Source organism: Mya arenaria, chromosome 12, assembly GCF_026914265.1.
Source record: "Mya arenaria isolate MELC-2E11 chromosome 12, ASM2691426v1".
Taxonomy (NCBI): Eukaryota; Metazoa; Mollusca; class Bivalvia; order Myida; family Myidae; genus Mya; species Mya arenaria.
In genome coordinates, this window is record NC_069133.1 from 37,359,306 (window position 1) to 37,378,224 (window position 18,919).

The following is an 18,919-nucleotide window of genomic DNA, read 5'->3' on the forward strand; positions in this document are numbered from 1 at the left end:
CCAACATAAATGACGCAACACAATTGGTCCAGGACTGGTCATGCAGTGACCCCATATTTCTCCATATTGGGTCACCAAATTTATATCATACCACAGTGGAGTCTATTTTCCAATTCCGATAAATATTCCAATGAATAATTGAAACATTTGAACCGGTTGTCAACACGATAGATATGTTACAGGGTGAGTAGGTGACCTTATATGGGAAATACAGGGCGCAGGAAACCATATTCGGGTTCGAGCTCTCCAACCCAAATATGGTTTCTTGAGCCCTGTATATCCCATATCAGGTCACCTTCTAACCCCGTAACGTAATATTCCATGTTATAAGTTATATATGATATATACGTAATATTCCATGATATATATTATATATTATATACAAGTTGTATTTCAAAGGTACGAAAACAGTTTTACTCACAGGCGGCGGTTACCACCAGTTGTACCAGTGTTGTAAGAATCATGTAGAAGAATCAGCCTGATTCAGCCGCATACTCTTAATAGGCAGCTACACACCTGGATGTTTATATCTATAATGCCTTTAAACATCTTTGCATCCTGATGATTGATGGCTAACCTTAAATTGGCTAAATCTTTGATCTGGTCAAAGTAAGCAGATATATATTTATTAATCGGTCAGTATTTGTCCATTAATTACTATTAACTAGGGATGCAAACAAATGGCATAATTGGTATTCGAATATTCGGTAAATCTTTGATCGAATATTCGCTTACCGAAATACATATATATTAGAACATGTAGTAAACTAATATAATTATTCGATAAAGTAATAGCCGGGGCATTTTTATCCTATTTTGTCGTATAGCCAGAACGAATGGCGGACCCTGGTTGTCCCCAAATGAGCCTTTGAAATTCTCCATTTTCAGGAAGAAGAAAGCAATACTTTATAAACAAACAAATGGAGAACAAAATCAAATAATTTCAATTCCGCTGCCTTTATATTTGTAAACAATGTGAACTTAGATTGATTCCTAGTCAAATAGCGTTTTGCGCCAATTGAGGATCTTTCTGACGGACGAGCAGCCTCATTCTGAGATTGACTTCTATATGGATTAAATAGAGGAAATAAATCCTAAAACTCTATACTACACATTTACATTTCAAAGCACGAACATTGTATCAAACCTTGGAAAACAGTTTAAAGCACATATATGTAACAACATTATTGTAGTACATGGCATTTATATCATCACGGCGACTTTAGCTATGTTGCACAGATAAATTTGTAGCCAAGACAACGCATTGGTGTTAAAGCCGATTCATAGCCAGTTATTGTAAAAGTAGAGGGACTTTTTATATAATAGACAATATGTCCATAAATGACATGTGACGCGTGTATATAATTTGTCATCACATTCACACCTCTGGCATTAGGGGTCAATCGTTGTAAAAACAATACAAACAAACTTTATAAACAACAACAGTGTTGTAGACAAAAGGTTTTTCATTCTTTTTATTGAAAATTTAACTCTTTTTTGGAATATTCGAATACCGATTTTGGAATATTCGAATACCGATTTTGACATTCGAATACCAAACGTTTGATCGAATATTCGAATATTCGCTTGCATACCTACTATTAACCAATCAAATGATTTATATGTGCAAAACTAACCAAAATATATATTTTGTGACATCTTATCAAAGTTGTTTACAATTGCCTGTTACCTATGTCGGTAATATGTATGAAGCCAATTAAATTAATAGGCATACTTAAGTTTCAAGCAGAAGGTAAATATAATGTCATATTTGCACGTTAAACACAATTGTTTAATGTTAAGGTACCTCGGGTGCTATGAAGTGCTGCGGTGCCATGTTAATTACGGAATTGTCTGTCAGTGTAATTGGTCTAATGCGTATTAAAGGTGAATACTACCTGAAATTAATATAAAAAACTACAACAAAAGTTTGTAGTAAAACTAATGAGAAAAAATATACAAATCTGAATGTCAGTGTGTCAAATAAGAGAGTTGAACAGTATTGGGATTACTTTTAGTGTTTAGGCTCATGTTTCGACCAATGGCATTGCCGGACAGATAATGATTTAATCATTTATATGGACTCAAAAAAAAATAATTGCCATATTTCCATTAAGTGGTCAAATTGTTTATTTAGTAGGTTATTTAGTGTTTTGCACATGTGCGCTGTCTTGTATAGTCATTTGCGCCAAACACTAAAAACATTATTGTTTTAATTTATGTATATATATACGCCAGGCACAGCCATACTGGTGAAATCATTTTAAGCAAAGCAAAAATAAACAATAACTATTATGACCAGACAGTTTTATATGTTTGAGTGCAACTACACAAACATTTCACAAATTTAGTTGCTTTAGTTTGTAAACAGAAAAGCAGTAAAAGTGCTGATACAAAAACCTCTGTATAAATAGGATGTGAACAAGTCCTTGAGTTAAACTGCCAATCGTTACAATTCGGCCATCTCTGGCAAGCTTCGGGATAGACCTCGTAAACAGTCTTCAAGATATACGAAAATGTGATGAGGTTGCCAGCGATTAACTCAATAAAACTAAGGAAACCAATTCGATAAGATTAACAATGTACTGAAATTAATGATTTTGATTCATGTCTTAATTACTCTTTGGAGAAACTTGAAAAAGGAATCAAAGTAAAAGAAGAGCAGCTTGATAATTTCCTCCCTAAAACATTAAATATGTCCCTTGACGGTTGAAAACTCAAACAACACTTTATTTAATATGTGCGCTGCCGTGATGAGCCTTTTTAAAGACCCATATTATTTTCGAGGAGATATCTGTTGGAAAATAACTGAGATTATTAGCAATACAATAGTCCCCTTCCAGTTTGGTTGCTCATAGCAGCCACACTTTTTGTCTAACCACTTTTTCAAACTTGTGCACAATTTTCTTACTACCCTCTCACCACAAACTAAATTTTATAGAAAAAGCTTTCATTCTTCTTGAAATATTGCAGGATCAAGTTTTTCCAGACCAATAGAAAGAAATTATACTATTTTTGTTTCCATAGCAACCATTTTTATGTCCATTTTTTTTTAAATGATGTGCATACTCTCCTTATTGCTCTCAGACTGCAAACTAAATTTCATGAAACTAGTTGGCATACTTCTTAAGATATTGCGGGAACAAGTCTTTACAGACACATAGAAAGAAATTCAGACTATTTTTATCACCATAGCAACCAATGTTGTGTGATAATTTGAAGTTTGCGTTGTCCTTGCAAATCCATTTTTTGTCTGACAAAAGAAATAAATTGACACGCATAAACATTGTATTTTCCTCTTCCCAACTTTCAATGAACCCAGCTTGCATACTTCTTGTGATACTTTGATACTTAAGGGTCCAGTTTTTTTTTTTTTTTTTTACATATTGACACAACGGGTAAACCTATTGCTCGCTACAGTGCTGGCTGTAGGGGCGTTCATACATGCCATATTTCTGGAGACCATTCCAGGGGATTTGTTCAGAAAGGCTGAAAATTAAGGGGGGTTTTGGTAGTATTCAAGGGTATTTTTCTAGCAGGTCTAAATTGGCGAAATACAAAACAAGAGGGCCAAATGGCCCTGAATCGCTCACCTGTCATATATTGCACATTCTTCCATTATATACAAATATTGAAAACCTAAGCCTATGAACACGGGGCGTGGCCAATTTTGACCCCAGGGCTAAAGTTTGAACAATCTTAATAGTGGTCCGATAAACGATGTTTCATACCAAATATCTAAGGCCTTCACCTTTTGGTTTCGGAGAAGAAGATTTTTTAAGTTTTCATCATATACATATATAAGGAAACCCATGACCGCCCGGGTGGGGCCATTTTTTGACCCCAGGGCCAAAGATTGAACAATATTGGTACAAGTCAACTAGATGATATATCATGCCAAATATCTAAGCTCTTGTCACTACTTGATTTTACGTGTGTATCTATATATGTTTATTTGTTATTAATTGTTGTATGTGGCCCATATTGAAAATTGGTATGTGTACTAAATATGTTATCCAGTTTAAATTAAGACGTTACTTGTCTTTGTGAGTTCGGAGAAGATTTTTTAAGTTTTCACTATAACACATATAGAGAAAACCCATCAGCCCCGGGGTGTGGCCAATTTTGACCCCAGGGCCATAATTTGAACTAACTTTGTAAAGGTCCACTAGACGATGAATCATGCCAAATATCTAAGCTCTAAGCAACGTAAGTTCAGAGGAGATGATTTTTGAAGTTTTCACTATAAACATATAGAGAAAACCCATGACCCCCAAGGGGGCGGGGCCAATTTTGACCCCAAGTCCATAATTTGAACAATCTTTGTAGAGGTCCACTAGACGATGAATCATGCCAAATATCTAAGCTCTAGTCCAAGTAAGTTCAGAGGAGAAGATTTTTTAAGTTTTAACTATAAACATATAGAGAATACCCTAACCCCCCGGGGCGGGGCCAATTTTGACCCCATGGCCATAATCTGAACAATCTTTGTAGAGGTCCACTAGACGATGAATCATGCCAAATATCTAAGCTCTAAGCAACGTAAGTTCAGAGGAGATTTTTTGATTTTTTTTACTATTAACATATAGAGAAAACCCATGACCCCCCAGGGGCGGGGCCAATTTTGACCCCAGGGCCATAATTTGAACAATCTTTGTAGAGGTCCACTAGACGATGAATCATGCCAAATATCTAAGCTCTAGTCCAAGTAAGTTAAGAGGAGAAGATTTTTTTTTTTTTACTATAAACATATTAAGTATACCCATGACCCCCTGGGGCGGGGCCAATTTTGACCCCAAGGCCATAATTTGAACAATCTTTGTAGAGGTCCACTAGACGATGAATCATGCCAAATATCTAAGCTCTAGTCCAAGTAAGTTCAAAGGAGAAGATTTTTTAAGTTTTTACTATAAACATATAGAGAAAACCCATGACCCCCCGGGTTGACCCCAAGGCCATAATTTGAACAATCTTTGTAAAGGTCCACTAGACGATGAATCATGCGAAATATCTAAGCTCTAGTCCAAGTAAGTTCAGAGGAGAAGATTTTTTAAGTTTTCACTATAAACATATAGAGAAAACCCATGACCCCCCGGGGATGGGCCAATTTTGACCCCAAGGCCATAATTTGAACAATCTTTGTAGAGGTCCACTAGACGATGAATCATGCCAAATATCTAAGCTCTAGGCCAAGTAAGTTCAGAGGAGAAGATTTTTTAAGGTTTTCACTATAAACATATAGAGAAAACCCATGACCCCCCGGGGCGGGGCCAATTTTGACCCCAGGGCCATAATTTGAACAAACTTTGTAGAGGTCCACTAGATGATGAATCATGCCAAATATCTAAGCTCTAGGCCAAGAAAGTTCAGAGGAGAAGATTTTTGGAAGTTTTCACTATAAACATTTAGAGAAAACCCATGACCCCCGGGGCGGGGCCAATTTTGACACCAAGGGCCATAATTTGAACAATCTTTGTAAAGGTCCACTAGACGATGAATCATGCCAAATATCTAAGCTCTAGTCCAAGTAAGTTCAGAGGAGAAGATTTTTGAAGTTTTAACTCTAAACATATAGAGAATACCCATGACCCCCCCGGGGCGGGGCCAATTTTGACACCAAGGCCATAATTTGAACAAACTTTGTAGAGGTCCACTAGACGATGAATCATGCCAAATATCTAAGCACTAGGCCAAGTAAGTTCAGAGGAGATGATTTTTGAAGTTTTCACTATAAACATATAGAGAAAACCCATGACCCCCCAGGGCGGGGCCAATTTTGACCCAAGGCCCATAATTTGAACAATCTTTGTAAATGTCCACTAGACGATGAATCATGCCAAATATCTAAGCTCTAGGCCAAGTAAGTTCAGAGGAGAAGATTTTTTAAGGTTTTCACTATAAACATATAGAGAAAACACATGACCCCCCGGGGCGGGGCCAATTTTGACCCCAGGGCCATAATTTGAACAAACTTTGTAGAGGTCCACTAGACGATGAATCATGCCAAATATCTAAGCTCTAGGCCAAGTAAGTTCAGAGGAGAAGATTTTTTAAGTTTTCTCTATAAACATATAGAGAAAACCCATGACCCCCCGGGGCGGGGCCAATTTTGATCCCAGGCCCATAATTTGAACAAACTTTGTAGAGGTCCACTAGACGATGAATCATGCCAAATATCTAAGCTCTAGGCCAAGTAAGTTCAGAGGAGAAGATTTTTTAAGTTTTCACTATAAACATATAGAGAAAACCCATGACCCCCTGGGGCGGGGCCAATTTTGACCCAAGGGCCATAATTTGAACAAACTTTGTAGAGGTCCACTAGACGATGAATCATGCCAAATATCTGAGCTCTAGGCCAAGTAAGTTCAGAGGAGAAGATTTTTTAAGGTTTTCACTATAAACATATAGAGAAAACCTAAGACCCCCCGGGGCGGGGCCAATTTTGACCCCAGGGCCATAATTTGAACAATCTTTGTAGAGGACCATTTGGTGATCCTACCTACCATATATCAACGGCCTAAGTCTTGTGGTTTGGGAGAAGAAGATTTTTAAAGTTTTCCCTTTTGTTTGCCATGGCAACCAGAGTTCTGCATGGAATTGAATTCTTTGAACAACTTTGATAGAAGACCACCCAAGGAACATCCCTATGAAGTTTTATTAATATTGGCCCAGCGGTTAAGGAGGAGATGTCTTTTAAGTAAATTGTTGATGGACGCCGCACGCCGGACGCCGGACAAAAGGCAATCACAAAAGCTCACCATGTCACACAGTGACAGGTGAGCTAAAAATAGGCTCAAGTATGAAATGTATTCACATGTACTTATTGCTATGAAAACCTTTACCTTTTTGGACATACAGAAGTATATTATATATCATCATATTCTTATGAAACTGTCATGTCATACTATTATGCACTTGCAGAACAAAATATGTCCCGGGAAAAGATCGAAATTCCGGGGCCCCTGCATGGGGATATGGCATGTATAGGACTTACAACAGCAGGGTGAGGAAGGGCATCAAATGTCTATTTAAAGGGACACAATATAGGTTTACACCGGATAGATACAAAAAGGAAACATTGATTTTCATGCATCATTATGTTCAACTCATTTGACTCAAATGACCAAAACAAAAAAGGCATAAAATTATGATTTGTATACCCCTTATGCACAGTTTGATCAATTAGAAGCAGTTCAAGGGCCAACACTTACGAGTGATGGTAACGCATAATTATGCTCCTTATCAAAACTCATGAAATATTGCGCTCAATACTCAAAAAGCTCAATCAGGCTCAATATACCGTTTTCTTGTTCTTTATATATACAATATAACAAACATTAAGTACACGGTAGTTAAAAAGTGTCAGGGAAAGATAATCCACATCAAACAAACGTGAGATCACAGGATTTTTGGCCCAATAATTTTAAGTAGATTTTTGTGCAAAAGTAAGTTGACATATTATTAGTTCATTATTATTACCAGTTCTCATAATTCGGAGTTATTTTCCAGACAGACCTTTCCTAGTTTAGGCCAAAAGATTCCCACATGACATAATTAATGTTAATATCATAACTTACTTCATCAGGTATTGCCCCTTTCTCAATAGGTTGGTACTTAAGTAAGAGGGAACTTAATACTTGCCATTATTCAGTAAGCAGATTTGTAAAATAATTTGATATTGGTGACAGGTACCGAAAGAAAGGAATATGCGATACACAAGAGGGGATTGGGTTTATTTCACCCTCCAACATGGAATAAGTAGGAATGTAATATGTATGCCGATTCGTGTTTTTTCAGCGGATCGAATGGCTCCAAGGACTCCACTCAAATTTGCTTCAATTTTGAAGTCAGGAGAGTGCTCAAAAGAATTTTCTAAACAGCAGGTTTTGCTTCTGGGGCAGGGTGCCACACCCCCTTTGACCCCCGAAGCGCCCCGCTAAACAGCAAGTTTTGCTTCTGGGGCAGGGTGCCACACCCTTTTGACCCCCGAAGTGCCCCACTAAACAGCAGGTTTTGCTTCTGGGGCAGGGTGCCACACCCCCTTTGACCCCCGAAGCGCCCCGCTAAACAGCAAGTTTTGCTTCTGGGGCAGGGTGCCACACCCCCTTTGACCCCCGAAGTGCCCCGCTAAACAGCGTTTTGTTTTTGTTTTGGGGGCAGGGTGCCACACCCCCTTTGACCCCCGAAGTGCCCCGCTAAACAGCAAGTTTTGCTTCTGGGGCAGGGTGCCACACCCCCTTTGACCCCCGAAGCGCCCCGCTAAACAGCGTTTTGTTTTTGTTTTTGGGGCAGGGTGCCACACCCCCTTTGACCCCCGAAGCGCCCCGCTAAACAGCAAGTTTTGCTTCTGGGGCAGGGTGCCACACCCCCTTTGACCCCCAAAGTGCCCCACTCCCACAGCTAGTCCATCCCTGAAACGGTTTCAGCCTTTCAGCTTCTAGGTCAATCACATCTCTGCATAAGGAAAAAGCACTAAAACAACAGACTCAGTTAAGAATATATTTATTGCTTTTTAAAAGAATCTTCAATATAAACATTTGAGAAAACAAAATAAAGGGTTTTACTAAGTTTCATTACGTACAGTGCAAGGGTATAATAACAAGCAGACTACTTTTGCTAGTACAGGGCCCACAAAACAAACACTTAAACATGAATTTTTACACTTTTTATGATAATGACACTCTTTTACATGAACTGATCAGTAATTTATTACAAACGAGAGTCAAACAAGAGCGTCGTAGCGCAAATGCCAACCCTCTTCTGTTTCTGAGTCTTTCAGTCAAAAAGGGGCAGAACTCAACAGATATAAAACCAAATGCTATTGCCCTTGCTTCCTTGTTTTTAACAACATATGTACCAAGTTTCATTTGTATGTTTAGAATCTCTTTTTTGTGTTATGGGTAGGATTCAATTGTTTACAAGATTACACTCAAACAGCTGATGACTATTCCAGAGAAATGACAATACCTTGACTTTTTATTAAAAAACAGATAGGCCAAATATACTTTTTTCATTTTATCATTTTTATTCATTTTATCTTAAAGAACTTCATATTTTAACAGATGTAATGCAGTAGAAGAAAAAAAGGTCAATCAATAATGCACCAATTGATCTAAAAAACATACCTTCTTGATTTTTGAAAAATCAGCTTTTAATTTTATTAAAAAATAATAATACTTCTACAGTTAAATCTATATTAGGGATGATAGCTGGTGCCAGGTCACCTGTTAACTTAAACATTATAGAGTTTCACAACTGAAAACAAATTTTGCTCAAGATATAAGAGTTGCATCCCTTGGGTTTAATAATCACAAAAAGACTGTGTGAGTGCATATCGTTATTTTACAGCATGAAATGCATCATAAAAAAATATTGTTACTCTAAATACTGTTTTCTAGAGAGCTTAAAAGTGGTTAAAAAAATTAACGTAGTAACATATTTTTTAATAACAAGGTTTCGAGCACAAAATTATTACTTAGTCAAACTGGCTGATAATTGTTTATCATGAAAAATAGCCCAGGGTCTGTTTGAGTGTGTGAGATTGATTGCAAAGCAGGGGCAGGGTAAAGGAGCTTTAACATTTGAAACTGTTTCCAAAGTCATTTATATTCCTTTTAGATAATTTCTACTGTTTCTGATGCAAATTTGCCACAAAAAAAACAACAATCTTTACAACTATTCAATAGTCTGAAGTTAATAGCTCTTAAAATCCTGAATTTTAGAACCCCCGGATAATGGCTTTACAACAGTGCCATGTCACGAACAAAATAACAGCCAATATCTTTTGCATTGGTGTTTTCAACTGTAAGGATCTGTATGATTTTAAGATGTATGATTGATATTCATTTTCTACCTATTACACAGGGAAAAAATTAACGCTGCGGTCTCACAGATTGACCAATTTGATAATTTTTTCATTTTTTGTCTCAGAATCAGCTGAATTTTGTTTCAGTGTTTTCAAATCAGTCATATACAAAAACCTGAACTCAATTGTTTTGAAAACTGCCCAAATTTTCTTTTATTTTCTCATAGCCTAAGCCATAAAACATTAATTTTTGAGCATAAATATTAAAAACTGTTATCTTATCTTTTATCAGCTGTCTTATATCAATGGTTTTCAGACATTTACGCAGTTAGGCTCATTCCAAGACAAACAATTAAGAAGTTTTCAAAACTTTCAATCTGTGACAGTGCAGCTTTAATACTTACAATCTACTTTTATATAAAAAAAAATGTTTAATACTCAACTACTTGACAATGTTTTTATATCAGAATGTCACCTTATAAAAAGAATAGCAATACTTTTTACCTGAAATATTCGAGGTAGATTTAGTTCACATAATTATATTTCTTTTCAAACAAAAAAATGTTCACATAATTACCGTATTATGATAGTTCAAAGAATATTCAAGACATTTCTTCTCTAAAAATACAACTTTTATAAATTCTTTAAACAACATATACACAAGATGATATACCCACATTTTACAAAGAAATTAATCATAAACATATTCAACTTAGAAACAACCATTACATATAAATTCAAATTTCAGAGTAGGTTTACGACAGACACAAAAAAATTACCCTATAATTAGCAGGGGCTCATATTTACAAAGCTATTCAATTTTGACAATGTTAAACATGAATAATTGCATGTCACATGTGTATGGACATTTAAAATTGACGTTGCATCATTATTTTTTCTGATAAATTATGCATATTTTCCATATGAAATGAGACTAAAAAATCGCTTAAAATATGAAATGGATAAAAATTAAATGAAACTTGTGAAAAAAAAATTCATTTGCATTTTCTTTTTACATGTATGAGGAATTCTGATAGTAAAAATTTGTGACACATTGACAATACATGTAATATATGCATATACAACAATTTTCGTCTGCTCTATTCAACCCAATACACAAAAAATGTCAAAGAAATATTGAAGCTAGAAGATATAGCACAAAGACTTTTATGGAAGCAAACAATTAAGATATACTGGCCTATGATCAGAATCTGATGGAGTTTAAGGTGTCTAATGTACAAGTAAGCATTTATTATATGCTTTCAAGTGAGTTATAGAGATTTATCAGTGAAATAAAATTGATATTTCACGGTTTCAAACGGTGAAAATATCAATTTGATATTTTTCACTGTATTGAAATTTAAGCCCGCCCTCGGTTCCAAATCAAACACTACACCACTCATGAAACATAATTTTGGTGCTCGCTCAGTCAAATATATTACGATCTTACACTGAAACAAACAATTATCCTAGACATAGTTTTCTTGTATCATTAGAGATAATGTTATATCTTTTCATCTTTTAGGATCCCATATTAGTTTGTTATCATTGGAGTAGGTAATGCTGTCTAAATGCCAATATAGAAAATGTTCTTGTTTTTTATTTGAAAGAAAAACAAACATGTCTTCAAAGACCAGTGAGCTTGTTTGCAATTTTAGTGTCAGTATATTTTTAATAATTTCTCTACATATAAACCCTTTGAAATGATACCAAAAATAGAATGGGGTCATCAAGCATACAAAATTAACTTAATTGTGTATCAGACACCTTAATTTACATAATGATAATTATTTCAAAAGTTATCAACAGGTATCGTAAACATGTCATATCATTGTTAACGATTTTCAAACAAACAATATTTTTTTCCCATTTGGGCAACCAAACCACATAAAATATATAATATTCTCTTTTTTTATGGTTGTACAACAAAATTCTTTTTTTCTAATACTGATATCAAATATAGTATGTTTCTCTTTAGCCGTAAAGGACTTCACAAAATAGAATGTTCAAACAAGCATATTATTATTGTGAAAGCATGTATATACCACAGAAGGCAGTATCAATCAGCGATGATGAAAAATAACAATATTGGGGCCGTTTCAACAGTCGTAACTTCAATTTATAATTTTAGGTTAAATCTGTTTAAACTTCACAAACGGAAATACATTGATTGTTTTTATTTCCTAAACTTTGTGTTCATTTTCAGGGCTGTTCATTTCACTCAAATATGTGGCAAAATTATGAAACTCTGCCACTAGGATCTTTTTATGCCTAAAATTGACTTAGATCTTTATTGTAACAGCCACCTGGATATACCTTTTTCCACCATCTCTTGACAGATACTGACACCTATGGTTTGGACCAATCAAAACTGCTTTACATTAAAATCCTAGATTTCCACAATTGTTTAAAGTCTTGTAGTATACAGTATTCACCCAAAATAACTGCATGTGAAAAAAGCAGCTTTTTATCTTATTCAATTTCAAAAGTCTAGTATTTGTTTTTCGGTTTACAACTTTAAACCCCAAAAATTACTACCATAGTAAAAGTTATATAGAGCAGGTTAGTAAATAAGGTTGAAAAAGGTTTTTCAAATTTAAAAATTTTATTAGCATTTTTACCCATGATTACATAAAATTTCATACCTTTACAAAGTAGGAGATAATTGAAAAGTAATGATTATAAAAATCATTGTCAAAACTTGGTTTGAAAAATTTGGTTTTAGTTGTAGAATTTCATTAAATACAAATTGTGAAATAAATTTTCAGCAGATGACATTTTGATTTTAAAATTTGTAAATACAGCCGTGGCCAACAGATTTAGGTGAATTGCATTTTTTACAACTCCGCAATTGTGCACAAAGTTTGGTACCGTATATAGTCCAAAAAAACTTCCCTATGTTGTTAGATCTCTTAAAAAGAAATACTGTAGATAATTGCTATTTTGTGAGTGTTAAACCTTTGCTGTTATTGGCAAACCACTAAGGACGCAAATTTCCAAATTTTATTTTACTGAGTTAATAATTCATCAATGTTTATCGATGATGTAATTATGGCGTCAGGAATTTTAAAGCTTGCGAAAATTGCCAGAATCAATCAAGAAATAGCAAACACGTATTCCGCAAAATTGAAACATTCTTCAGTAGTTTTAAACAAAGTGCTATGAAAAAGGTTTTTTTACGATAAAGCAACAAATAAAAGTGCTTTCACAATAAACAAACAATTTCCGTAATAACTAAAATGGGGATATAATCTGAAATGAAATAACATACAATACCAATGGTAATCGACAAAGATTTTTAAAAAGAACAATTTGCAATAATGCAAAACAGTTTAACTCAGCGTCAACACAACATTTATCATCATCATTAACATCAATCAATAACAGAGGATGAACAAAGAGTGAACAAACGTAATGAACTTATAACATGAATCGCTTACCTGAACAAAAAGAATGGAAATAAAAGCTAAATGAAACGCGAACAATTTTTCATGGTGAGTTTAATTTAATGAAACATTAAACAGGCACAGTTTTTGATAATTCTTTTGCCTCAAAGAAAACTTGAACCAATCAAAGATTTTAAAAAAGGGAAATAACGGGGGAAAAAATCATTCTTCGAACATTAAACAGGTACAGTTTTTGAACCTTCTTTTGCCTCACAAAAACTTGACCAATCAAAGAATAAAAAGAAAAGAAAAAGAAATCAAGAGCGAAACAACCACAAAATTGTATTACTTGTTACTCCAGATAAACAACTTTCTTGTAATTTTATTGGAACATGACAATTGAATTATTTTAAACCAAATTATATATTATTATTAAACAGTCATTTTTTCGGTATTCCAAACAAACAAAAACAACATAACAATTAAGAAACATTGGTGTTCTTCTTAAGGAAACAATAGTTTAAAAATTAAAACAATGTACAGTCGAACCCCATTGGCTCGAACTCCTCGTTGACTCGAACTTCTCATTGGCCCGAACTGGATGTAATGGACCAATTTATTTCTACTGAAGGTTAACATTCCCACTTGGCTTAATTTTCCGAGGCTCAAAGTATTTTCGCTGGTCCCTGGAAGTTCGAGCCAATGGGGTTCGACTGTAATATATTTCTGTAATGCTACCGAAACTTGCATTGTTTTATGATAACAAAACTTGGTGTAGTCAAATATTTCTCCAATATACTATTAGTGTATAAAATTATGTATGAATACTCAATGGTAATTTCTTCAACATAAACAATTTAATTCTCCTGTCTAATCTGCTAATTTCTAAGCACTAAAGCCTTGAAGGCTACTTTAAATACACTGAGGCCACAATAAAAAAAATATTTAGTTTTTTGGCATTTTCCAACTGATATACAAATATACCAGCAACCCAACTTTATTTTTAGCCTCTCCAATGGTTAAGGAAAAAAATGGAAGTTGGGAAATGCCAAACAAATAATTAATAAAATGTGGCCTGATGGAATTATTCTTGTACTCGTTACAAATAGTGATAAATAAAATAAATTATGCTTGAACGCCTTTTATCATTTCTCAAGCTGTTATATAGTACACTAGCTATACAGGAAATACAAAGATCTAATATTTTCCGATAGAAGTATTTAATTTGTAATTATAGAATTTTAAATGAGGCCAAAAAAAAATATATATATACTCTCATTCCCCCACCTTCCCAACTTGAAACAAGCTCCCCTCACTTTTTTTTAAGAACAAAATTTTGGCCTCAACAGAAATAGTAGAAAAAATAGAGAAATAATGCCAATATTTCAACGTTTAAGTTGAACCCATGTCAAGAAAGAATTCAAAAATAAAATCCATTCATCCCATCTTTTTCAAATTCAATGCAGACGTTAATTCAAAAATTATTCTTCTCTGGCCTTAAAAGTACAATATATGAAATGTCTTCATGCGGATCAAGATTTAATTGTTAAACAAAATATAAACAAAAGCTACAAGATGAAAAATGAGCAATTTTAACAGAATTTAAATATGGACAAATTAACGTATTTAATATAGAATTTAACCGGAAATTACTAATATAATTTTACATTTAATACAAAATTAATACCAAAAAAATGTCAAAATATTACATTACAACTTCACATAACCATTGTACAAGAATTATAACAATTAAACACAAGCACATAATTTCAAAACACAACAGCTATAGTGTAACGAAGCACTTTTTTTGAGAAGCTTTCCGACAGTTACACAAAACCCCACATTTCAATCATGTGCTTTCAGGTACAGAGTATAAGTACAGAACATAATAGTGTATAGACACATTTAGCACATTAATTTGCAAATTTTACGATGCATGAAAATTTCAATGCACCACTGATCTTCTGCATGGCCAGGATTAATCCGATTGGCTGCCTATTTCTGATGCGTCTGCTCTGCAAATTGGACATGTTCTGTTTGTCTGTAAAGGAAGACGAACACAAATTGGATGTAATTGAAAACAAGGATAACACGCAACATGCATATTAATGCAAAAATAAAATTTGTTCAACGTGATGTGCATAACACTAAAAAAAGTTCATCAGTTTAAGTTTAACAAAGGGGTTCTCATTGCTGATATTGTCAATCCTGAAAGATAGCAGGGGGTATGTTTGAGTATGAGGGATTTATGCCCAAAGCAAGGTACAGGGGCTAAAACCTCTTTTGGAATTGTTTCCAAGGTCATTCATATTCATTTCAAGTTAATTCCTACTTTTTTATATGCAAGTGTCTGAGCAAAATTACAATCATTACAACTATACAATAATCTGAAGTTAAAAGTTTTCAATCCTGATTTCATGGTTAATCCAGAGCTTCAGAACCCTTGAAAAATGTTATTAACATTGGCAGCTGAGGCTCAAAGGTGCAAATATATCATGTTATAACCAAATGTCTAAAGGTCAAACATGCAGTCATGGCAATCACACTTTAAGATGAACAAGCCTGAATTCTTACCTACCTTACTATTTACCAGAGAAAAAGAAAAACATTTGTCATATAAAATGGATTGTAAAAATTGCGTTTCAACTGAGAAACATTTTATTTTCAGCATTTTTGAAATTTCAAATATTCACTCAGGTTACCAACTATACTTTATAGAATGTGGACAATTATCTAATACAACAGCAGTCAAAATAGCACAAGCCGACAAGCCCTGCACTGGTTAAATACTTTCCAGGCTTGCTAAAATCCTAGGTTTTATATAGCCGGGCTGGTTAAAAAAATAATCATGCCAAGCACTAAAGAAATTGGGCTTGTTTCTGTCTAATTTTGATGACTGTTATGTATTCTTTCATTATACACATAACAAAACCTACCTTCAGCCATTTGTCGATACACTTTGCGTGGAACTCATGATAGCATGGTAGTACTCGTAACATCTGTCGATTCTCAAACTCACACATGCAGACGACACACGACGTCTGATCTGCACCATTGCGTAGATTTTCCCCGTTAAAGCGGTAGGCAGGAAGTTGTTCGATCTCCATTCTACACAGTCCTTTAGGCTTTGCGTCTCCGAGTCGTTCCGCAAGATTGAGTAGGGCCTCATAGTTTTCTTCTGTCGCTTCGTCATGGACGACTTCTCGGCCAAATGGAGGCATTGGGGGATTTCCCAACATTGCCCTAAAACGTAGAGTGGAGTTGAAAATTAATTCATTAAGAGTATTTATTCTTATAGATTTACGAGGAACAGCTTGTCTCAAAAGTTATGCCAAATAAAAGCTACTTTATGAAGTTTCCTAAAATACTACTGGTAAAATAATGAAACTTTCATTTGAACGATGGACTATAATCTTACAACTACTTACAGGAAGTGAAGTAGGAAGCCAGGGTAGGGCTGAGGTGGTGGGGGAAAATTCCTCATGGACCGTCGACCCAGCGACCTCTGGTGGTGGGCGTATAACCTCTGGAATGGGCCCTGCAAGTATATAAGTAAAACATCAGTATTACCTCTGGAATGGGCCCTGCAAATGTATAAGTAAAACATCAGTATAACCCATGGAATGGGCCCTGCAAGCGTATAAGTAAAACATCTTACATACTCTTGATGTTTTAGTGAAGAGCTAGTTTGATATCTGGTTTCAAGTCAAGTTAAGGCTTACCAAATTTCTTGCTGCTTTTATATTTTGATTTTTGAAAACTCCATGCGAAATGGGCATAGAAACACACTTATATATTCCCAGTTATCAACTACAACTTAATTTTTAACAGGACAAGTACTTTTAACAGAGACTCTTTTTTCAAGTATTTTTTAAATTCTATTTAGCTTTTTTAAGGATTCTTTAACAAAATTGAGATAATTATAAACAGCCATCAGGGATATGATTGGCATGGCATTTCTATGAGGGTCTGGTTTCTATGGTCCGTGCCGCCATGGGATCCGCGGATTTCTGCAGACAAATCCCATCCCCGCCTATTGAACTCCTTATAGTACATTTCAAACATAATATGTTTACCAGGAAAAACTCATTAGTCATATAACTCTATAAAAATTGTTCTTATTATTAACAACATCCATGAAGGAAAATTACAGCATCCCTCATGTACTTAACAACCGCAATAGAAGGTCTCGTCATCCCACGTGTTCATAACATTCCACGTGTTCATAACAACCGCACAAGAAGGTTCGAGTACCTTATATGTACATAACAAAGCTCAAGACCCTCTCTGTATACTGTGCGTACATAACAATCGCACAACAAGGTTACAGTATCTCATATGTACATAACAATGCCCACGTCAGTCACAGTATACCATGCGTGCGTAACAATCGCACAGGAAGGTCGCAGTATCCCTAGTGCTAATTTATTTCAAGAGCATTTAACCATTTCTAGGATCGAGCTCAATCTGTAACATTATACATTCTCATCTCCTAACCACCCTTGACCAGAATCTCTTAACAGGATCCAAAACAAACAGGAAGATTATTTACAAACTGAGATTGTTTAGTTCACGGTTCGATGATTTATCGGCAAAAAAAACAGCAACCAAATCATTCATACTTCAATGAAAGAACATTTTCATCATGTACTCCAAAAAATGTCCCTTTTACGTTTTTTGTTTACTAGCCGCAAGAGCAAATAGTTGGCAGGAGTTTAAAAGAAATTTATCTGAGAAAGATATAAAAAAAATCACAAAAAATCTTCAAATTCTTCAAAATTAAAGATAAAAATTTCAGGATCATTTCAACATGGAGCTATTGTAGACAAATTTTATCATCAACAAAATTAAACAATCATGCTTGGTCAGAAATAAAACGAAAAGGCAATCAATAACTTAATATAGATGTAACAAAATTATTAACTGATCCTTAATGGACAGGGCGCCAAAATATTCATAACTGATCAACCAATGGAGAGATTCACTAGTCACATGATTGCCCTGGCTCTAATCCTTGAATACACTGTGTATGTATTTCATCTCTATTCATAATAATGTATGTATATTTGTATGCTATTTGTCAAATAAATAAAGTTTAAAATAACAAATGCTGGATTTGGATTCAGTATATTATTATTCACCTACCACTAGTTTCTGACTTTTTCATTGGATAAGAGAAGTCACATGGTGACCCACTATTTTTCTATAGTGGGTCAGTAAAGTCAATAGTCGACAAAAATGGCCGCCATTTATCCACTCATAGTTTTAACATTTTTGCTAACGCCTCGCCCCCTATAAATTTCACAGACCCCCCATTTTTCCGTAGTGGGTCAATATCACACCAAATAACTAATAATAGACAATTCATAATGGTGCAAGCTTTAGAACCTTAGAAAGTAAGGCCAAAATCATACAATAGCACTTACAAAAATGTCATGAGGCGCCGGGTGTACAGCAGGCTCCTGAAGAATGAGAGGTGGTGACGGGGTGAGAGTTGGTGGGTGGGGATATCCCCTCCCTGGGTTCAGCGGGTAGGGCGGTGGAGCGCGGGCATGGAGTCGCTCCAATAGGCTACCCTCATCTTCTGGGCGACGCTGAAAAAACAACATGAATAAACCATTATATTAGGTTGTTCATAAATGGAATGATTTCTATTTTTTTCTCTATATTTGAGCAACCTTTCCAGATATTGAATTGATTCTTCATAATTCCTACTTTTCCCCTAAAC

At 34.9% G+C, this 18,919-nt stretch overlaps 1 protein-coding gene across 4 annotated transcripts in view; it reads right to left on the minus strand.

The window, feature by feature from the left end:
- Positions 1 to 8,486: 8,486 nt before the first annotated feature.
- The window catches only part of LOC128211263 (E3 ubiquitin-protein ligase RNF38-like), a 51,993-nt gene continuing 41,560 nt past the window's right edge, over positions 8,487 to 18,919 (minus strand). For all 4 annotated transcript variants that reach the window (XM_052915843.1, XM_052915842.1, XM_052915844.1 and 1 more), the window contains 4 exons: positions 18,618 to 18,785; positions 16,620 to 16,729; positions 16,128 to 16,434; positions 8,487 to 15,232 (listed from right to left, as the gene is read on the minus strand). In XM_052915843.1, coding sequence (XP_052771803.1) covers positions 15,170 to 15,232; positions 16,128 to 16,434; positions 16,620 to 16,729; positions 18,618 to 18,785 — 648 coding nt within the window. In that variant the 3' untranslated portion in view covers positions 8,487 to 15,169. The remainder of the gene's footprint in view (positions 15,233 to 16,127; positions 16,435 to 16,619; positions 16,730 to 18,617; positions 18,786 to 18,919) is intronic.